Raw genomic sequence first — 24451 nt, 5'->3', positions numbered from 1 at the left:
CGGAACATAATATCATGAAAAGGGGTAAGTGCTGAGGAAAACTTTCTTTGGGTTTGTAGTGGAATCACAATATTTTAAATTATTGTACCGTAGTACACATATATAAATGCCTACTAGGTATTTATACAAATTTGAATCTTACTGAATTAATTATTATAAAAATGCACCTAAGATCTAATTGCAAACTCCATTTATATTTTAAGAAAGCATTCCAACTGCTTAACTTTGCGTGAGTACTTTAGCTAAGTCCTACTTGTATTGATTTTTAATTGCTACAAGTTGCACTAAAAATATTCCTAAACAGATGCCCTGAGATGGACATCATACCATTAATCCAAATGAAGGGAAGGTCCACTGAACTCTGGGGATTCTAAGAACAGAATACAAACAATGTTGTGGAAGATACATTAGTATTCCTGGACAAAAAACACAGTATGCTTTTATGTGCTTTTCATGGCAAAGTTTCATGAAACCTGACAATCTCCTGTAACACTGTTCAGGTTTATCAGACTTCAACCAATAGTTTATTACCTCTGAATGACCAACGCTTTTTGTTTCGTAGTGTCTCTTTACCTACACTGCCAATGTTCTGGATACCAAGAAAAAGTAAGAGCTGTAACAAGAAGACAGAACGAATAAAAAAGGAGGATGATCAAGGCATGGGAGAGAATAAGAGAATCAGCTTTAATATGACCAACTAAAAGAAAAAATCAGCTGCACAACACATATAGAGGAAGTCCTGGTTTTTCTCAAGTGAGTGAACGTAGAAGGGCTAATATTGATCTGTCTTCATTACCCATTTCACTCAAGTTCAGATCAACAAAATACACTTTTCCACACCACTGCTCTCTTGCCACGCAAATAAAAGAAAAGCAATTTCCTGCAGTTGCTCCAAACTTGCTGCTCTTTCTCTGTACTGTTGTTCTTTGGTTACAAAAATGCATTGAGGGGCACATTTACCCCTCAGTTTTCTTTCAGAAATGGACAAAATCTCAACAAGAAAAGAGTGTTTCTCATTGCCAGAACTTTTTTAAAATGGCCATAATCTCGCAACCAATTCATTTTCCCAAGTAGAATTTGGAATGTTCTTTTGAAACCACATCATTAGTCCATCAACTTCTATAGCCCAAATGGTTGGGGGAGGGGAGTATCAAATTCTACCAAAGCACAACTGCCAAAATAAATTGGGGATGCAGTTTAAATTCCCATTCATTTGTAAAATGTATTGCACCATTGTAAGTCAGGCTTGAGCCATCTTTTTGTGGATAAGAATCATATTTAACTCTTTTTTTTTGGTGGGGGGGATGTCTCAAGATCAAGAAATGGAAGTCATATTATGTAAAAAGGTAAAGTAAAAGCATTAACACATAAAAGTTGCAATCAAAATGACAGATTATACATAAAATAGGTAATTTTACATGAAAAGTATCTTTTGCTGAGGGAGGTAATCATGATCAGTATAGTTAGGGAAAAACTAGAAGTTCGTTTTTTTAAATAGGGACTGGGACATTTTCATGTTGCAGAGATTGCATTAAATAAATATCTTATATTTTAGTTTGTACCTGTAACATCTTTCTAAGCAAACAAAAGTAAGAGTGAATACAAATATGCAACTACATAGACTATTAAAATTAAGTAATCTTATACAGAAAGAACCTGGTTTTCATAATTTGTCATCACTGCATAATTGAACTTCCAAGTGTAAAATACTGATTTAGGGATGTAGAGTGAATTACATTAGCATTATGCTCTCATATACATAAAATTCATAATATGCCATAGGTCAGAATGGAGAGCTGAATTTCAGTGTTACTCCTGGAATAAATTCTGCTCTTTCTTTTAAACAATAAATCATCTAAGATAGAATTAATAATAAATCAGAACATGAAAGTACCTCATATTATTAAAATAAATATAGCAGATTCATGATCATTGAAATCTGATTGTTTCATCTCATTTGAATTTCAGAACTTTTTATGTCTACTTCAAATAGGCATTATCACTTTACCCGGAACCTGCCAGGTGATTCAAAGTAATTCAAAGGCCAAATGGATATTGACACTTTTCTACAAATTTATAATCTGAGATAAGAAAAGAAAAATTAATTCATGGAGGCCTCGACCTGAAATTTTGGATCAGGAGAATTTTTTAAAAAAATATTGACTTTAAAATGGAATCATTAATAAAATATTCAAAAGTGTAATTACTGAACTGGAAACAGCAGAAAGTAAATGAGTGAGTGACTATACATGTGATAGATGTAGATAAAAAGGGAAACAACTAAAAATAATAACAAATACAACAAATCAAGGAAGAAATGAAATAGCAGATGGCTAAGAATGCCAAATAGAACTGTTAAGATATGTTCACTTAATCAAAAAGGGAAGGGAAGGGAAGGGAAGGGAAGGGAAGGGAAGGGAAGGGAAGGGAAGGGAAGGGAAGGGGAAGGGAGGGACGGAGGAAAGAAGGAAGAAATGAAGGAAGGAAGAACTTGTAATTAATTTTAACGTCAAGTTTCAGAAATCCTGGATAAAATGACAGTGTTTCTGCATAGCTGTTAATCACTTTTAAAACAATTTAAAAATCCATAAAACATTAAAGATACTTTTCCTAAAATCACATGCTTGCTCACAGCTCACAATATAATGCAAATGATATAAATCTAGTGGATGTGGAATGTTCCTCTTGAACCAAAGGTTAGCTGGTTTCCCTTGAATAAATTTCCTTCCTTCCTTCCTTCCTTCCTTAAAATTCACACAATTTGTACCTAAATATGTAATTTATATTACACACACATAATGTTCAAAGTGATATTTTAGAAGTTTTTTACCCTAAGACAGGTTTGAAATGAAATTTTCATAAGCTAAAAACAGCACTGTGAACTTTGAAAAAAAATCTGACAAAACATTATAATTCCTTTTCACACATTAATTTGGATGTTATGCATCAGAGTTCATGAAGTTCATATACACGAATTTCCTCTACATTATAGTTCCACAAATTATTTTAATCTGAGTGACCTTTTTCAACCACAACAAAAAATTGCCCAAAGTTTAAAAAAAAATATGGATTTTGCTTTACAGTAATTTTGTGAATTCTAAATAAAATAGACAGGCACTTCACTTATCTCACTAAGTCACATTATATCAAACTATCAAACTGAAATAGTTTCAATGTTTTAATACTTTTTGCCTATACAAGCCTGATAGGGAGGTTTAGTCTTGGCATATGCTCTCCCCCCTCCCCACGCCCCCAAATACAATTGACAAGAGTGTCAATGAGTGTTAAAGACTGTTAAAATGAGACAATTTAAACTTGATAGGAAACGTCTCAACTTCAAACTTTGGACTAAAAGTCAGTCTACACATAGAAGGTAGCTTCTATCCATATACAGCTACAAAAGGGGCGTGCATAAGCGCACAAACATGCCTACCGTTCCTGTCCTATTGTTTTTTTTTCTTCTTCCTATATATATATATATGCTTATACCTCCTTATATTTACTCATATATGTGTTTATATACTATATAATCTTTTTGTATGATACCTACATATATTGTTGTGACAAAATAAATAAATAAAATAAATAAATAAAACCAGATTAATGGATCAGGATCAGATTAATCTGATTAATCTTGTCCAGCCCAAAATTCAAAAAGTTCCGAGTAGCAGGTAGTCAATTTTATTCAATTTATTAAAATACCACTACAAGACATAATTAGATATGAAAATAACATATTTTGACAAAACTTTATTTTTTTGTAGTGGACAAATTTTGATATCTGATATTATTATTCAGTAAGATCAACAATACAGTTTTGGCTTTTCTCAATATTCATGCATACGCTGTACAGTATTCATACTACCAAACCTGAATGGAAAAGTTTAAAGTGCTACATTAGCTTTGCTTTCCTTCTGCCACACCATGTCCAATTAATGCGTTTACACTTGCACTAACTCTGATTTCAATATTAGAAAGCTCTACTTTCCTTTATAGCTGTGCAGCTTGTTTTTAATACTCCCTATCCTCTCTGTAAAGGAAAACATTATGGTGGCGTTCAGAGGCTACTGGACTGGAGAAAGAAAGAGTTCTCTTTGGGCAAGAGTGGAAATCAATGATTGAAGTCTGGCAAGCAGGGGTAAAGTCTGGTTTTGTTTCTCTTAATAGTCATGGAAGCATACCTGCTTCATTTGGACTTGTCTTTGGCTGCAGAATTTATATAAAAGTTCAAATTCAAAATACTTTGACATTCTACAGTCATTTTTTACACATTCTATCAACAAGCCCACATTTCAGTCTCATTCAATACATTCTTCATTCACACAGACACACTTTCTATCAGTTCTCCCACCTGAAGAAAACTCCTGGACAATCTCATCCACACCATTCCACTATTACGATAAATTTCTTTAAAAAAAAAAAGTCCCGCTAATCCCGTCTCTTCATTTAGATCCTCCTCCAGTAACACTGCTGGAGAATACGGAGGAGAGAGAGGCTGCTGAGTTTTGAGTTATGCCTGACTCACACCTATAATTTTCACAAATGCTTTTGCAACACAAAAAGATGGGGTGGGAAGGGGGGAGGGGGGAGACAGAGAGAGAACATTAGGCTTTGTTAACATTGAGAAAGTTATCAAGACAGACAGAAAAGAGACTGGGAAAGGCTGGACCAAGAGTGGTGGTAATGTAAAGAGACAAAGCAAAAGGACCATAAAAAATAAAGAGGGAGAGAGAAAACAGACCAGGAACAAGGGAAGGTGAAAGGGAAGGTAAACACATAATGACAGAATGAGACTAGTTTAGAAAGACGGCTAGATAGAATCCAGATTCACGCACTTAATAATCACTAAAAAAAATGAAAGGAAAATAGAAGGAGAGAAAAACAATAGGAAAAATATAGGAAATATGGGCATGTGTATTCACACAAAAATAAAAAGGAGAGAGACTCACAGATTACAGGAATCTGACTTCACCCTTACTGCCTTTGTTCTTTAAATATGTTTTCCACTTAGTAACTGCATTTCCTTCCTGAAAAAGCTATTGGAAAAAGCTGACTGTTGGCTCAGGAGAAGCTCAGATGAATTATTGCTGTTAATATCAACAATGATTTTGCCTTCTTCACTTTCAGTTAAACTCATTAATGAAACTGGTGGCTTGTCTGCTCCCTCTACCGAATGGCTCCTCTTTTCAGGTCAGGTGTGATGAAAAAGAAAAAAGGAAGAGAGACATACAGAAAAAAATTGTTTCTAGGTGGATCTGGGTTCTGTCATGTTTCACAAACTTTCATAAGTTAATGTCATTTTTATGGTGTTTTCAAACTCCAGGAGAAAAACAAGACAGTTAGCAGATAACTCACAGTAGGACTTCATTTGAAAATTATTGGAATAAGCAAAGTCACCATACAAGTGAAGCGAGAGGAGAACATGTGAGTTAAAACTATTTTTCCAGAATGGATTCTGATGTGGCTTAGCTTAACTGAGACGTAGAAAGTGGGGGGTGGGGGGGAGTGGGGAGTCCAGAGACTAGCCTTCTCTGAAAAGTGAATCTTGGCACAATGAACCTAATAACCTTGTCCCCATCTGATCATGAAACGAATAATGCTGCGCATCAAGAAATGAGAATTTCTCCTGCTTTCAAAGGAACATAACACAGCTTCAGCTGTACAGTTTCAGAGGCAGACAGCCTCTGTGAGAAATAAATAGAATCTGGTTAAGAAGGAAATGGGGCATATTCATTTGAGGACAGGGTGTGTGCATACAAAACAGAATGAGAAACCACAGACAAGATAATCCCCTTGTTTTATTTGAGATGCACTTAAAAAACAAAACATGAGATCAAAAAAATATCAAGATTATCACAGGGTTTTAGCCACCTGGAACATTCTAGGTAATCAGAAAATAGGCTTTCCTTCTCCAGGTCGTCTTCTATGGGATTTCTGCGATTTCTAGCAGATTTGAGAAGGAATTCAGACTAATATGTAGGTAGGACCTTCAGTTTCAGGATAGCACATACTAATTACTTTCTTTTGTTAATTAAACCTGCATGGCTCTAATAAAGTATCCTGCTGTTTGCCAATAAATTTAATTAGCCTAAAGGGAGAGTCCCTCCACACAGCTATTTAAAATTGTCACTTTCCACTCACTTGGGCTTCCCCTCCTTTTTTCTGTTCCTCCTTTAGACCTTAATTTATGCTCATTTGGCAACCCTTTGCATATCCCAAGTCCACTACCCTGGCTGGTATGTACAAAGACCTCCACTTTGGCAATGTCTCTGGGGACATCTGAAGCTGAAAAGAGGACAGTTTTACCATTTTAAAGTTAAAGAGCAGGCTTGATGCTTGAGGTGTAACTGATTCGGGGTGTAATTAGATGTTACAAAAGGCATAAAGCTGCTACCTCTTTCTCTGTCTCTTTCACACTCTTCCTTGTAATGTCTACGAAAGTGTGATGTGATGACATCATGCTATATATTTCTGCATTCCCACTGCAATCGCTAGATAGCACTTTTGGGGGAAGGGCAGTGCAGAACATGACAACATGATATTCCACACAATCTTAGATGCCAGAACAGCAACAGCTCTGTGATTGTGATAATATTCTAGTTCCAAAGTCACATAATGGGTAGAGAAGGGAGCGTCAATACTTTCTGAATCACACAGAACCAACAATGCTATTTAGCCAAACTTTGGACATTATTTGAAGAAGGATGAGCTTTTATGAAAGAAAAAAATATATTATTTTCAGAAGCTTTTGTTTCAATGTAAAGCATTTCAGCTGGGTAGTAAAAATGTTTAGTTTATGTTTTCTACAATGTCGTGGGTAAATTAATACAACATCCTAAGTAGGCATGGCAGAATTATATGTGGAACTATTTCATGTATAAAACCTAGGATAAATTAAATCTCAATATTGAAAAACCTTAACTAATAGCTAATGATGCTGAGTTTTACAAGCCCAGTGAGGATTCACTGGCTATACATTTAGGGTCTTCTAGGTCTTTATTGCCTTTTTTGTTTAAATCTATTGTGAAACTAAGAAGAGAATAATACATTCTGGTGAACTTGAAGTTGAGATTGTGATCCTCCTAACTGAAATATGCAGCCTGATTCTACTGGGCCTGGCTCACTGAAGTCTGGAAGGTGGCCAGCATAATTCAAATTGTTAAGAATGGCTCATTGGAGATCCAGGAAATTGTAGGCCTGTCAGTTTAATATCTGTTCCGGGGAACATATTTTAAACTACTATTAAAGATAAAATTACCAACCATTTGGAAACACAGGTCTTGCTCAATGATATCCAATATGGCTTCACTAAGGGAAGTCTTGTATAACTAATCTATTAGAATTTGTTAATAAAAGATGCGGATAAGAGCAAGCAAGTAGATATCATCTACTCAGATTTTCAAAGTCTCTGAAAAAATTCATCATCAAAGATTTCCCAGCAGGCTTGAATAGGAAAGTAGCTAAAAATAGAAAAGAATAGGAGAAAACCAAATCAATTTCTTACAATGGAGGAATGTAACTAATGGAATCCACAGGTTTCTGTCCTAGGACCAGTGCTTTTTAATATATTTATAAATAATCTGGAATGGGATGGCACTAGTGAAATAGCCAAGTTTCCTGATGACATTAAATTGTTCAGACTAGTAAAAATAATAAGGGACTGTAAAAGAGCTCCAAAGGGATGTCTGCACATTAGGGCAGTGGGCATCAAAATAGCAGATGTCTTTCAATATGAGTAAATGTAAAGTGATGTATGTTGGTGCCAAACATCCTAATTACCTATATAGACTAAGGGGATCAGAGTTAGCAGTCAGTGATGAGTAAGAGTTCTTGAAGAAATGGTAAATAGTTCAATGAAGATGTTAACACCGAATACATCTGTTGTAAAAAACGGTCAACAACATTTTAGGAAAAATATATTGAAAACAGAGATACCAATATTATTATGCCCTTTTGTAAATCAATTGTGTAACCACTCCTGCAATATTGTATGTAGTTCTGTACACTGCACCTTAAAAGTATATAATGAAGCTAGAGAAGGTTCAGAGGAGATGAACTAAGATGATCGAGGGATTGCTTTCCTATGAGGAAAACTTGTAAAATTCAGAACTTTTAAATCTAGAATGGAAGCAAATGAGAAGGGATATGATTGAAGTGTATAGACTTTTGCACTGTAGAGATAAAGTAGACAAAAAAAAATGCTATTTTCTCATTCCCAAAATACTAAAACCAGAAGTTGCCTGAATTGTCTCTTGGAAAAAAATCACAACAGGTTTTTTTTTCTTTTTACTATTTTTTTCCACGACAGAATATCAGGTCACCTGTATCTTCTGATAATTTCCATCTCCATCCAAAGAAAGATCCTAATTATTTAAAACTTTTATTTTAATAGTTTTTGCTAGCTCAAGCTGGTCTCATGGCTTTTATCATGAAAAGTAAACATAAGGCTTACAAGCAAAAAACAAAACTGTCAAGCTTCATTTAAGGTAGTCCAGTCATTTCTATATTTCTTCCCTGGTACTAAGTTTTAATGATTTAAATCATTGCAGTATAATGGTGCATAAATGTTTAAAAAGTACAGTAATCTAGAAAATGCCATTCTATCCCCAATGGTTGAAAAACTGTTTTATAGACAAAAAAGAGATTCTAATAGCAGGTATTACATTTATTTTTACAGGCCACCAAGACAGACAGTCAAAACTGCACACATTATCAACGAGTGACAATACTGAATAAGTGCTGGCTTAGAACATGAAAGACAAATTCTCAGAAGCTACAAAACTTCCATCTTGGAGAAAGCATCAGCACAATAACAGTTTTCCTCACCTCTATAAAGAGTATAATGAGAACAATAATAACGCCCTACAGTATACCATGAAATCATGGCAATGAAAAGCATGCCTATAATTTTAATATGGCTTTTTAAAAGCTATACTAAGAAAGCTCAGATTTTCAGATATACATTTGAAGTAGAATTTTAAACATTCTCATATCCTATTACGTTTAATAGCAAGTACCCACATTTTTGCTGTCCCTTACCTGAACAGCCGGCTGCTTATTTTCATTGCTGGTAGGAGAAGTCAGCCCCGTTGCCTGCTGCAGAAGGAATTGCCTTGCCACCTGAAGAGCCTTGATAGAAACAAACACAGGACAGAATAAAGAGGAAAAAGTTACTTTCTCTTTCCAGTTTTCTTCAGAAGCAATAAACTCTGAACTACAATAACTATGTACATGTTTAAGCTATCAGAGCAGGCAAGGGTCCCTACAAATCTGTATGATCGATAAAAGTATAGACTTAATTCAAACAGCATGATTCCTATATAGTGATGTAATTTTGTTAAATATTTTGTTAAATATTCTTTTATGTAAGAAGAAATACATCTTCAACCCTGAAGTATCCAAGAGCTCACTGAATAATCTGGCAATTTCAAATGCTGCATAATAAAGCTGAATGGGAGAACCAGAAGCATTGCAGCGAGACTGGCTAGAAAATAGCAGGCTCCGACGAGCCTTGCGAAAATCCAGCCAGACAAACTGCTGTCGGGGTGGGTGTGTCTTTGGACCGGATCTGTCTTGTAGGAATGATGAAGAAAGAGAGGCACCTCAGACAACTAAGAGGAACAGGCAAATTCCTTGGAGGTTGGAGGAAACTCTTCAATCTGGCATGGGGGGGGGGGGCGGCCATTACAACCGCCATGAAGCTGTGGATATAAGATTTGTGCAGGAGTGGTGCTTTCGACAGAGTATTGGTACGGGGTGAGTGATTGGTCAACTCACAGGTAAAAAAGAAGTATTTTAATTTTTTTAAAAGAAGTCCTGGTGAGGAAATAGCAGCTAATTGGCATTGGGGAATGTTAATGGAGGGAGAAGAACAAAACGGAAGTTAAAGCACTAAAGCCCAGAACGCACTAAAGCAGGTATTTGAAATTGGATTTGGAGATATTAAAATTATTATAAGAAAAAGAAACCCAAAAGAAAATAGTTTCCAAACAAGATTGGACATAATTTTAAAAGTTTTGAACTTTGAAGGAAGAATAAAGAAAACTTCAAAATAGAAAAGCCCTGTAAACGAAATTTTTCAATTGGATTTGAAATTTGATTTTAAACTGGAATTTGGGATATATAAAATTAAGAAGAGAAAGAAGAAACTTGAAAAGCATTTGATAAGCGGATTTAATACACAAATTGGATATTTTGCGACTTTGTTGATTTGAAACTTGTGGATTGGAAAGAGACATCTGCTGGCAGAAAAAAAGCACTACAACGAATAATTTGAAATCTGGAAAAAATTACAGTGACCTTGAGCTACAAGAGTCATGAGAAGTTTGAAGGAGGATTTGTTTTCTTTTAAGCTGTTTGATCTCGACAACCAAAAGAGGTGGAAAATAACAAAACTGTAAATTGGAGTTAAAAACAAATCAGAATGTCAAAATGTGGTAGGAACTAATAGAGATGGTCAAAATGATGCGTGTATCATTTAATCTTGATAGAAAATGAGAAACTGTGTCAGAACATAGTCAGTTGGATAAAGAGGCTAAGAATGAGAAGCAAGAAAACAGCACTGAAGATAAAGACATTGCTGATGAAAAATTAAATTATTACATTGAGAGTAACAATAAAAAAAGAGAAGGGATAGGAAGAAACAACCTACAAAAAAGAAGCAAACTAATGGAAGAAAAGGAAAGGGGGAAAGGCTACAGGAAAATATTTTTAATGATTACACTGGGATTAACAGTGGCAAAAATAGAGAAGATGGGACAAAGCAAGAGAGAAAAGAAAAGGGGAAAAGATTAGGCACAAAAAAGTTAAATGATTACAGTGAGATCAACCAGGGAAATAAGAAAAGTGGAGAGGAGAAAAGGGGAATAGATCAGATGGGAACTTAGGGCAAACTAGAAGAGTAAAGGATTTAAAAGTCAAAGGAAGGATACAGAAGAAAAGACACAATTATAAAAAGAAAAAAAAAGAAAATGAGAGAATAGGATAAGGGGAGGAAAATTTTAAGAGGTCGATTGATGGATGGACCAAGAGAAAATGGTTAAAAGGGGTAATTAATGAGAGGAGGAAGGGTAATACAAATTAAATGAATTGTATTAATATCAGTATTGTAAAAATTGAATTATGATATAAATTGTGAAATACAAAAAGAATGGTAGAAGGGTTAATATGACCTTATTATGATGTATTCAGAAAGGGTTAAGATATGGAAATTCAAATGAAATTGAAATTGAATAAGATACTAATAGAAATTTTAAAAAAAGAAAATGATTAAGAGATTAATATGTTTGTATCTGAAAAAGGTGGTGTGAAAAACAAATCTGAAAAAATATATTATATTTTGGTAAAATGGTAAAATGATTAATAGGGAAATAAGAAATGATAAATTGGTCTACCTTAGAAAATAACTGATATTAAGAGATAAATGTGAAATATCAAGCTACAATAAAAAAAATAGAAACTAAGGATGGAAATGACTATGTTTAAATTAAAGGGTTTCAATAGAACAAAGGAAATAAGAGAAAACAAATTGTTGATGATTTACAAATGTGGTGATTTTGAGAAATATAAATGGTGATAAATGGATAAATGTGATAAATGGAGAAATAAGATAATGAAATGAAATAAGATTAAGATTGGAGGTTAGGGCGAAAGGTAATATTGATTATATATTAAATATTAAGTAGAGATGAAGAATAAAAAAGTAGAAAAAAAAGAATATTATGGCAGAAATTAAAATATATAAATTATATTTGGGAAATACTTATGTATTTATTATATGTACTTATGTATATAAGTTATATAAATTTTGACTCCATCAATACTTTATTCATTATTGCATATTTGTTTGTTTTTAAAAAAATACAAAAAATAATTAAAAAATAAAGCTGAATGAAAATAGACTGGATTGGCAAACTCAATGGGAATAATCTGGAAAACCAACAAACAAATCAACAAACCAAATGTATGTACAAGAAGTTAAATTTGGGGGGGGGGAGCTCAATAGATTATTTGACAGATTGAACTCCACTGATGCTTTCTTTCTCTGCACCCTATTTCTTATTCAAAGCTCATTCAAGATAAATACAGCGTAAATGTCTTATGATTTCTGCTAGCCTCAAAGTAAAAAGGCAATGCAATCAGATTAGGAATAGGCATTCTTAAACGAACCATTAATTTATACTTCTCAAGGAAAGACCCTAAAATGGCTTTCTTTTCACTTATGCACTACTCTCCTTCATACCATATGCCTACTACTTCCATACCTTTCATACCATAGCTTTGCTGGCTGAGGGACTCTGGGAGTTGAAGTCCACAAGTCTTAAAGGGACCAAGGTTGGAGACCCCTGGTTTAGATTAGTTCATTTTATCTACAAACTATTAGGACAAAAGTTAAAATTATAATTATGGATTTATTTCTTGAAATGATACATAATTGAAATCTTGAAATGATACATAATTGTGGATAGAATGGCATGCAATGCATCAATCCTTTCTTCGGATCATTAATATCTCAAAAGACTACTTAAGCTTCATGTTAATGTTCCCAATATATGTTCTGCATATGGATATAACATATAACTCAAGACCGTGTGAATTTGGCCACCAGGTTTCCTCATTGTTACTTCTAAAACTGTTTCAGTAAAAAGGGAATTGCTAAAAATGCAGAAAAAATCAGAAATGTGCAACGGCATGCTAGGAGGGACTGTATTATATTTTAGGCACATATTGAATCTCGAATGTAGCTTAGATAAGAATAACTTAGTATCTATATACATTAAAAATATTTCTCTTTATCTCTGAATTTCTATATCTGAAAATAATTTTCTACTGTAAATTGATAGCATGCAACTAGAAGAAACATGTTGATTACCAACATGAAAGCAGCTTTTAATTTAGCAAGTTCTCATTAAAGCAAAGAAAACCAACTGTGGCCCTCTATCTGATGAGAGAGACTTTCAAGAAAAGTCTCCATTTCTTGTGTATGGCTATTTATTGGGCAGATACCCACAACTATTAACAGACTCACACAAAAGAAGTTACTCACTTTAAATCCTAATTCTTACCCCATCTCAATTTTTATGTGGTTTGGCAAACCACTGAGCTCTCAAATCAGATATTCTGCACCTTTTAAAAAAATAATCTGACAAATTCTAAAATTCAAGGAACTTGAAGTTAATCTCTCTCTTTCACTCACTCACTCTCACACACACATCCATAAAATAATTACAAGAAACATTGCCTTTTCTTAGGGTGGGCCTGGATAAGGTTAATATCCTCCAGACAGTATGAAAGACCATGCTAATTAAGGAAAATGGAGATTATTATCTATTATATTAAGAAAACAATGGTAAACCTCTCCTCTGTCATTATAAAAATAATAATAATAACAGGATGTTTCTATGTAGTCAACGAAAAGTTCAATTTACCTTATATTACTCCTTGGCCTAACAGAGGATCACCTTTGTTAGACCAAAGTGTGAGAATGGGTGAATGAAATGAGCCATTAATTCTCTTAAATTCTCATTTTATACACATGAATCAACTTGTGCCCTATCAAATGTTCAGTTTCCAAATGGAACACAACTATATTCTGGAGCCTCAGAGATACAAGATGTCTAAAAAGGTAGTATGGCTGGTTCTCAGTTTTTAGCGTAATCCTGATAGCCACTCAGAAGAAAAAAAGAGTGGGAAAAGGTGTGAATAAAGCAGGGAACTTGTGAAAGAATGCAAGCATTTAAAAGTGTGCCCTGGTATTTCAAACTAGAGGGGCTGTCCCCAGAAGTGGGGTGGGGGGGGGAAAGCATACAGAGAAGAGGAGTTCCATTCAGGAGCCAGCAGCGGAGGACTGCAAGCAGAGAATAAATTCTAGCACAAACAAGCCTGCTCCCAAAGCCCCATTTCCTCATACGTTCCTTATTTTTGCTTTGAAAAGAATTTCATGGAAAAAAAATTGGTACATTTCTGAACAACAAAGTCATTGTAGCCCTGCCTGCAAGACAGGTTTTTATTACAGCACAGAGACAAGAGGGGGGAGCACAGGGTAGAGGTCGGCGGGTCATAGCCCAGCTTGGCGGTGCTGCAAACAGCATGTGGGTTCCACTGAGCTGTCAACACTGCAGCCGTAAATCAAGGCTCTGGCTTCCAAAGGCCGGCTGTGCTCTCCCCGCTCAATAGAGGCACTTGCAGGGTGTGTCCCAGAGAAAGAGTCGCTTGTTAATTTTCCACATTTCCAGCCATAAAGAACAAAGTTACTTTCCGTCAAGCATTTAAAATCCTGCATACAGTACCGTACTTTCTCTGTTTGCAGGAACAGCTGATTTTCTACACCAATTATCACTTACACAGTTTAACTGTGCATACATACAAGAGAGATATTGCACTGTACTATCAAAAAATAAAACCGTCTGATTTGCAGTGAAAATACACAGATAGGAAATATATCATTTTAGAAACATACCCCAGAAATATATCTACATATATAAAGTTACATACAGAGCATGCTCTAGAGTTTTTTAAATAATAATAATATATATATTCCATCTATGAACACAGCAGCTTAACATTTCTAAAATTAATTTCAGAATTCTATAGGAATATAATTTAAAAAGTTTACCAATTAAGGACGTTAAAATTAAGGATCACTACACATATGTAAAATGCATATATGGATTTTGATTTAAATATGCTATATAGCACACCACACAGTTAATATTTACTATTATATTACACATACACACACACACACACACACACACACACACACACACAATTATATTAAGTGGACATTCATATTTTATGCAAATTTACTGAAAAGCAAATCTTTCGCAAAGTACCCTTAAAATTATAAGTTATGGAATTTTATTATTCTTAAAAAAATTTCTTAGGAAAATCAGGTGTTTCATTAAAACTATGCTAAGTACTAAATAGGATAATGTTGCTTTTACACCTTTAAAGCAGTTGAATGACTAGAGTAAATTTACTGATATTTCCCTTGTTTGCACAAAAGCTTCTAAAAGGTGCCTATAGCAATCAATTTCCGACCCAATTCACTACATGCAATAATTGTAGATGCTGTATAAAAATCTAGAACATAACTTTCAGTTTAAAGTAACTTTAAAATCATGTTTATAAAATATACAGAACCAGTAAAGCCAAAGATCACATCCAGTTTGAGGCTTTCAACAAGTATGAAAAATATCACAAACTATACATTTAAGCCCCTAAATCTAAATTCACTGTTTTTCTTTTCTTTTCCCGCCAAGTTAGTTTTAATAATAATAGTTTCATTGTATTATAAAATGCAGGTAATACTTTATAAAACATAGGTAGTAACTGAATATCGTGGTATTTATACAATAGCAATTAAAAATTATTAATATTGTGATGATTTAAATAAATTAAACCTTTAAAAATGAGAAAACTTTACAACAAAGTTAACCATGATTTCTAAAATATAATGAACTTAAGTTCGATTAACTGTATAAGAACTGCAAAATGCAATGAATTATTTTACAATATGAGAAAGGTTTTGATCTGTTAGTTTAATACTAAAATCTCCACTATATTGTTAGCTGTCGTTATTTATAAACGTTAGAAGAAAGAAAAAAAAATGATAAACAGAAAAGAAAATTTCAACAGTCAATTCCTGGGGAAGGGGGAAACAAGTATAAATGGCTGAATAAATCAGGGAGACTGGGCTTGCCATTTTATGGAATGAATTTTCCCCCCCTACTATTACATAGGTGCAAGACAACATAAGAACAATAAAAAAGAACTACCCCCATCCCCTTTCAAAATTCAACAGTTTTAAGTTTCAGTTGCACCACCTGGCTTTCAAACAACTGCGGCAATTGTTCACAGAGTATTTTTGTGCATTATAACTGTATCCTAAACAGCTTATTTTTCTTTTAACAGCATGTTGAAGTAACTTTTGCCAAATGCTTGCTTTCCTTTGCTTAAGGAAGGCAAGTCAATTCAAAACAGTCAAGATTTCATTCATGATAGGTTGTAGTGACCTGCTTGGATTCATACAGCTCTGTCACACTGTTGACTAAACCAGAACCTCTTAAAATATTATTGCTCCAATGCAATAACTTCAAGGGTCACTATAAAGTACATCAGGCACGCTGCCAAAGGAAAAAAAATTCTGCAAAAAGGATGTGACTTTACTTTTTAACTAGAGTAATGATCATGGACCAAACAAACTGAACGCTTATTTGTCAAACTCTTCCATGGAAAGAACTCAATCTTTAATACTTCCCATGTCTGCTTTTCACTTCCTGAATTAATTTACCAAAGTTTAAAACAAATTCTAGGAGAAAAGGGTTATGTCATAGCACAAATGCCACACTGATTGAAAAGGTGGCTTGCCAGCAGAAATTGTGATGCGGCAACCAGCTGTATAAAGTCTCCAAAAGACCCCATTTTAATTGCATTAGCCACCCAATGGGAGCATTGTTCCCACGAGGACAGCAAGGACTGCCCCCTGTTTAATGGGCTTTGGGAACCCTGTAAAGACAGTGTGAGTTTATTAAGTTGGTTGTGGCTTGTGCAAGAAGAATACAACTTGTGATGAGTGCCAGAACATGTCAAGAGGGCACCAAGCCAGGCTGGTACACAGGAGGCAGCATAAGGCCTGGTGCTTGATTGTGGGGATGCACAGCATGGTGCACAAGAGCCAAGAGAACTGTGAACAGAATGGAGAGGCCTACCCCATAGGAGCTCTCAGGGGGGAATTTAATTCACTCCCTGCTGACTCTCTCACTTTGTTGTGCTCTGAAGCACGAAATTACAAGATTTACAGGAGAAAAAATGACATGGCTTTACAGTCTCACATCAGGGTCTCCTTGTGACAATTATGCACCTCACCCACAGATATACTTCCTCCCCTCCCTCAGCTACAATCAACAAAGGGAGAAGAAGAAATATAGCATTCAATGATAGGAATCAGCTGCATAGGTAGCTCCAGGTTCCAGAAAGGTTGGGGTTAGAATTGTTTTTCCAAAATATGCTAATCTTGAATGAATGCCATCACAACAGTTGACAAACATCTGTAATTATGTCACAAAGCACATATGCGTCTAATACATACAAAATATATAATTGATGTGCACATTGATTTTATTTACATATTGGCTTATATGCCTCTCCTATCATAGAATTTTGAGCAGCATATATGCACGTGTATATACTATTCATAAATCATAATCATGATTACTGTAAAAAAGGAAACATATTAACAAATATGACTATTGGGAACATCTATTACACAAGATGTGTACTCCAAAGTTGGAACAATATTAAATGACTCCAGCACCCAAGGTCTCCTAGACTGTCATGTTTTAATCATCTAAAAACCAAGGGGAGAGAAGCAATTTGGATTTCCAGGAGAATGCTGTTCTGCAGAAAGGAGCACCAACTGAGAAAAACTCACTTTTGTAATCACTGTTGCTTCCAAGGTAAAGGGATACAGGGAGAGACAATAATACCAGATCTTACCCAGATATAACTGGGAATGGATGGTCCCAAAATTACTGAAATCCTGAAACTTAGAAGCTTTAAACTGGACACCACACCCTGGTTTGCACCTAGAAACCATCCAGTACCTTGTGCGGTTCTCAAAATGATGACATAGTATAAACAACTTGAGAACCAGATACACAAACGGTGAATTAAAATCTTTATAGATACATGCTCTTCCAAACTCTTGACAGCATAAAGTTGATCATTCTTTTCTGTTCATCCTACCTATGTCAGATGAGAGTGGGAAAGAACTCTCCTTCTATCCTTAAAATCATCTTCCTCTAGCCTCAAAGCTATGTTTTGATAGTCTTAGAAAAAATGCAATTTCACTATTACGAGCAGCTTCATAACAAGTCTAGCAATGGTGGTAGGTTCAAATACCACAAATAAATACATAAAATGATATAAATCAGTAAACTACGGTACTAGACATCCTATTCAATTAATGGCCAGAGAAACTGCTGGTGACTAAGAATTAGGCAGTTTCCGTTCAAACTAATATATGAGGTTTCAAGACCTGTCAAAATTTGTTTCAAATTTAGTACTTTTCTCTAATTTTTTAATTATTTTCACCTGTTTTGATAATCTGTAAGACGATCAGAGTCACCTTGTAAGATTGGCAGCATAGAAATGTAATAAATAAATAAATTAATTAATTAATTAATTAATTAATTAATTTTAAAAGTCAACCAGCATGTGATCAGCAGACTAGATTCACCTGATCAAATTTTTAAACATAAAATTATTAAATAATTTCTATGCTGCCTTATAGCTGATGTTTTAAATTGTTATATAGCAATAATTTAATAATGTTAAAACAGCAGCAAAAAATGTTGAGGATTAAAATGCAGGGTACTTTTGAGCAATCAGTGAGAACAGATTAACAAGCAATGCAGCAAACATGAAAATAAATTTCCAATCAATATTATTTAAAAATTAATTATACTTAGCATGAATTATATGGAGGTAAATTTTTATTATTAGTAATTAATTTACAAAAAAACAAAACTTGCCAATTCTTTGATTTTTCTATTGTAAACTTTGAAATCTATGTGTCCATTTGCTCCTTCCTTGCAGAACATACCTGTATCTAATTTATATATTTTTAAGAGGAACATAGGTTAATGGGTTTAATGGGAGAGAAATTAAGAGCAATACAATAATGATGCTAGGATAATTAAAGAACAAAAGAAAGAGAAAATTAGATTTCTTGATAGCAGGAACCCCAAGATGCCTTGCACTGAAATACTTATTTTAGAAATGCACAATTAAACAAAGATCAAGTGTACAAATTATTTTGTACAAATTGTACAAATTATTAGTGAAGAGATATTTAGATTTTCAGACACTTGGAACAAGCCAGGCTAATATATAAGGGGAAATGCAAGTGGAAGTTCTAAATATGAAAGTGATCACTTGAGCTTTTGTTATGCAATTGTCGAACTGAGGATAGAACTTACAGATAGTGAGCATTGTAAGAAAGGGGCTACACTCTCCATCTGGGCCAGAATAGTGAACAAAATGTTAAACTGACACAAGGAGAAAAGCTGACATCATTTGAGGATTATCGAATTTCAAAGCAATGATCCTGCAATCCTTATGCTGGTATCAAATATATCTGCATGCAAACAGGAAAAAGAGAGGGAGGGAGAGTGATAAAAGAGGAGTTTCATAGGTTAGTAGCCAGTGATGGGATTCAAATAATTTAACAACCAGTTCTCTGCCCTAATGACTGGCTGGGTGGGCATGGCCATGGTGGGCATGGCCAAGGGTGTGATAGGCAGCACTTGGCCTCCTGCATCCCCCTGGGAGCAAAATCAGGCCGTGAGGGGATGCGCACCCCCCCCGTGCCCCCATTTTGGGCCTAGTAAGCCTCTCTGCAGCCTCCTGGGAGCAAAAACAGGCCACGGGGAGGTGGGGGTGCTGCATCCCCCCCGTGCCCCGTTTTGGCCCTAGGCCTCCCTGAAGCCTCCTGGGAGAGAAAAAAGGCACACGTGGGGACTCCTAGAAGGGGTGGGGAGCGGAGGGGCCAGCCAGCAATTTAACTACCGGTTTGCCCAAACCAGCCCGAACAGGTTGAATCCCACAACTGTTAGTAGCCTAAGGGAAGTCTTAGATCTTTTCCTATAATATGTCCTTCATAGCTCCCGTGAATATACTTGAGGGAAAATATGTTTAACCATAGTTCATTGGTGGAAATTATTTTACTCTTACCAAGAATATTTGGAGAGGAACATTTTGTGACGTTTACAAACAATGGAGATGGTCTTGAAATGAAAGAAACAGAATGTAAAAGTGCCATTTATAAAGGTGAATGCAGGGTAGGTAAAAGGAATATCAAATAATAAGAGATGTAGATCCATGTAGTCCATCATTTCTGCTGATCCCCAAAGTATCTTTAATGACATTTTTAATTCTTTCTTTGTGGTTACTGTTATTAAATGAGCATTGTTGTTAATTGTTAGATTGGTCCACAGAAAGAAAACACTTATTGATTACTGATTAGGGAGTCAAATTGGTGCATATTAACAAATGAAAAATGAATTACTTGATGGAATTAATCAAATTGAGTTATGCCTATACAAGTGAAAAGCAGAAAAAATCCAGATAACAGAGATTAAAAACAAAATTAAAAAATACAAGAGTCAAGTGTTACAAAGCCGAGAAAGACAGATATTAAGAATCTATATACTATTAAAATTGTCCTGTCTGTTTGTAATCTCCAATTAGTCCAAATGGTGTATTGTAGCACAACAATTTTTTTGTTCTGAGTTGCATCTGAGATGACGATGGGACTGTACAGTGTAGGGCCAAAAAATATGGTCAGTCTAATTACGCCATGTGGAAAGAGTGAGGGAAACCAAAGCAATAGCACTATGATTCAGGAAAACTTAATGTTTATTGTTTTCTGCTGACACAGTGAGTCAAAGGTTGTTTAATATAAGAAAATAAATTGTATCCATTATGAAAGACTAAAAAAGGATTAAGAGTTAGCTACAGTAGTTAAAGTAAAAAGAGAAAGGAGAAATAAATTCTGAAATATCAAAGTTTACGAAGGAAAAAATTAAGTATTTTAAAACAATTAAAGCAACAGTATATAGTCTGAACCTAACCACAGGCATTCCATATATTAAGAGAGACTGTTAAACAAATAAAAAAAGGTCATGCAAATTGGAAGACGGATAATGAGAACAAAGAATTCAGAGCTAAAAGAATACTGTAAAACATCTAATTATGGGAAGATGGAAAAACAACTACAAGATGAAATAGAAGATAACTAGAGGGGAGGTTAATGATTATGAACATTTCTAACTGATTTTTGAATAAGACTAGACATAGGATCAAGAAAGTGACATAAAATCAAGATGTTATACTGCCTACTCTCAAACTGATTGTCCTATGGAAAATGAACTGTCACAGAAAACTTATTCAATACGTAGATCTCACAAAAGGATGCAAACCCCCTCCTCCATAGAACTCCCAATTTAGCAACACCTCAACATACATTGAAAATTATATGAGTACTGGCGAACAACCAAAAGTGCTGAGAATCTTTTACATGCCATGAAGATGCACTTGTTCCATTTGTCTTTAGGTGTTTCCCTTTTTAACAATGATACAGTCAAAGCAACAAATGAGTGTTGCACTAATAACAGAGAAAAGGGAAAAAAATACCTACAGTGGGATGGCCATGTTCTACAAGCACCACCACATGCCCTTATTTATACCAATTACTATTTTATCATTGATGGCAAGTGCCCATTTAGAAGACCAAAACAAAGGTAGCAGGATACAATTAACGTGGCAATGATATTGCATGAAATAGTGTTCCTGATCTAAAAAGCAGATCCTGCACCTGTGGGAAACTAAGGAGGAGGAGGAGGAGGAGGAGGAGGAGGCGGTGGTAGTGGTGAAGGAAGAAGAAACTTCAAAGCTGAACACAGTGAAGCAAGTGGGAGAGCAACTAATGTGCAGGTGGAGAAGAACCTTTCTAAATCCTGCTGAAAAACTTATCAAAATTCATTAGTAAGCTTATGATATAGGAGCATAAGTAGCAAAAAAGCATCTTATTTTTTCACTTTTGCTATGCCTTTCAGCACGTTCCCAGGAAAAGAATTATGATGAACTACCTCTAAAAAGGAACCCATCACACTATCAGTGTCTTGCTGTGACAAATTTCCATGACACTTAAAAGACAGAATTGATATGATTCCATAATTAATGGAGTTAATTTCATTAATCAAAATATTCATAACATTTGATTTAGTTAATTCAGATGAGTTACAATTGAGATCTGAAGATGCCAATAAGACCTTTGAATAAGTCTGGTTAACTATTTGTGCACTTTTCAAATAGCACACATTATCCAAAGTCAGCTGCTAGAGTACTTGAAATTGACTGATATTTTCAAGTAACAGCAATTCTGTACATTCTGAATATCAATAGTTTTCACTCAACTGCCATGTAAAATTCAGGCTTTTAGCACAATGCTTTCTAAAAATGAAAACAAGAATGGACCAGAATATCTTTTTAAAAAATCTGGCTATCCTTTGAGTTAGATCCCATCAAGTTAAATTCAATTCCTGATTATTGTATGTCCCTCCACTTGCCTTAATTTGGTAACAATTTCTACCTCTACCACCATTGGAAGACCTAAAAAAATCAAGCGAGGGAGTAATTGTCATGGAGAAAATTTGTGTGGTTATTATGACACATAATCATAATATTCCTTCCAAGGATATTAAAGTAGTTTTCCAAGGATATTAGTTTTTTTAATTCTGTCCATTCACCAAAACCATTGTCTTCCCTTTCCTCTATTACTTTAAATCTGCACAAGCTTAACCATTATTTTAGACAATCTTTTGTTGAATCTCACTCCCAAGTCCCACCCCAATGGGATTTCTGCTTGCTGATCATTTTTTCAAATCATCAGCCTTTTTTTTTTGGCCCAGAACTGATGGGCTGGGTCTTCTTGAAGTCCATGATATTTTTAGTTATCAACTCCCAACCTAGAGTTCAAAAAGTCTGTTTCCTTCTCTTGTGCTTTCTCAGTGTGCAGCTTTCACAATCATATATTCCCCTAAAAGGCAGTAGTTTTTAACTATTCTAATCTTTAATTCTACCGAAATACCTTTCCCTTTCTCCTCTTTATTTAGCACACTGTCCTTATTCTTCTTACTCTTATTACCAGCTAAACAAAATTATCTGTTTATTGTACTTGTTTGCCACCAACAATGTTCATGAAGTAAACACAATGACACTATCTTTGCCATCTTAATATCTACACTGAACCTAGATATTTCACTTTTCATGTTTAGTTTTATAATGAGCATTTCAACCAAACAAGACTGGATATTCACCACAGTGACAGCCCATCTATGATGCCCAAAGGACACCTGCCTAATGCCCATATTAATTTCTTTTTGACAGGCCTAGATAGCCTTCTTTTCAGTTTTCAAATCTAGTTTGTATTTAGAATGTTAATGTCCATTACTAAAAAAATGGATTGGTTTATACATTTTACTTTGCATCTTTTGGTGCTTACGTTGATTAGTAATACTGAAACATGCTTATCCTTTAAGCAACATGCCAAAATATATCATTTGTAAATTAAAAAATAATAAACAAAAGAGATTAAAATCAAGAGAGTAAAATGAAAACAATTTTTAAAAAATTCCAAACAATGAACCTGGCCACAAATCACTTGAGCTACTGGTTACAAACTGATGCCCTGACTGAACAGTCTGGGAAAGATGCCAAAGCAGACATGTGGCACTGTCTTTTCTCTGCCTTCTCCTAAAACAAACAAAAAAAAGGGGGGGGGGAAACAACTTTAGGTGACTGCATGACTTAGCATCCCTTTAGTAATTACTTATAGTTTGATACCAGCAATAAAGCCAAATGTAGAAGGTTATGGGAAAGGAAGTAAACATTGTATGTTCTAATCTAACCAGAGATGGGTTTCAGCAGGTTCTGACCAGTTCTGGAGAACCGGTAGCGGAAATTTTGAGTTGTTCGGAGAACCGGTAGTAAAAATTCTGTCTGGCCCTGCCCCCATCTATTCTCTTCTTCCCAAATCCCAGCTGATCGGGAGGAAATGGGGATTTTGCAGTATCCTTCCCCTAGATTGGGGAGGGAATGGAGATTTTACAGTATCCTTCCCCTACCATGCCCGCCAAGCCACACCCAAGCCATGCCCACCAAGCCATACCATGCCCACCAAGCCACACCCACAGAATGGTAGTAAACATTTCTGAAACCCACCACTGAATCTAACCATACCTTGTTCATCACCAGAGGGCAAAGTAGAGACCACTCTACAGTAATCTAATAGAGTTAAATAATTCCATTTCACTACCTGAGCAATTGCTATCATAATTCTGGCTAGGTGTTCTTTCATTCTTCAGATATTCTTTATGTAACTGTTCAGATATAAAGTCTGAATTCAAGAATTAAAAGGGAAAAGAGACCCACTAGAGTTCTTAATGCCAGTTGTGTTCTTATCTAACCTAATCTAAAAGTAAAAGACAAGGTAGACATTTTGAAGACAGTAAGATGTTGAAAGACTTTGACATTTTAAAAATACTTCATACATCGTATTTAAAATGCTTTTCCATCTAATAAAAGCACATTTAATGTTCTATATCAGGGATCCCCAACCCCTGGGCCGCAGCCCACTACCAGGCCATGAGCAGTTCAGAACCAGAACCGCTCACCGTGGTGGATGAGCATGCATGCATCCCCACTTGCACGAGCCATAGGTGAGTGCCTGTGCTCTGCTCCATTTGTGCAAGTAGCAGATGTGCATGCCCGCTGCTTGCACAAATGGAACAGCGTGCATTGCTCACACGGAACCAGCCCCTCTCCCCGCCCCAGTCCATAAAGTCGAAAAGGTTGGGGAAATCTGTTTTATATTATGTATATATGG

At 35.1% G+C, this 24451-nt stretch overlaps 1 protein-coding gene across 6 annotated transcripts in view; it reads right to left on the bottom strand.

Annotated features, from left to right (window-relative positions):
- The window catches only part of FOXP4 (forkhead box P4), a 196977-nt gene that overhangs the window by 79676 nt on the left and 92850 nt on the right, over positions 1-24451 (bottom strand). For all 6 annotated transcript variants that reach the window (XR_009154652.1, XM_058178654.1, XM_058178657.1 and 3 more), the window contains exon 3: positions 9040-9129. Coding sequence is in view for 5 of the 6 variants with exons in the window: in XM_058178654.1 (XP_058034637.1) it covers positions 9040-9129 (90 nt within the window). In the remaining variant the exon portion in view is untranslated. The remainder of the gene's footprint in view (positions 1-9039; positions 9130-24451) is intronic.

Source organism: Ahaetulla prasina, chromosome 3 (assembly GCF_028640845.1).
Source record: "Ahaetulla prasina isolate Xishuangbanna chromosome 3, ASM2864084v1, whole genome shotgun sequence".
In the NCBI taxonomy this organism is placed as follows: Eukaryota; Metazoa; Chordata; class Lepidosauria; order Squamata; family Colubridae; genus Ahaetulla; species Ahaetulla prasina.
Note: the sequence above shows the minus strand (reverse complement) of the source record. Positions and strands in the feature narration are given on the sequence as shown.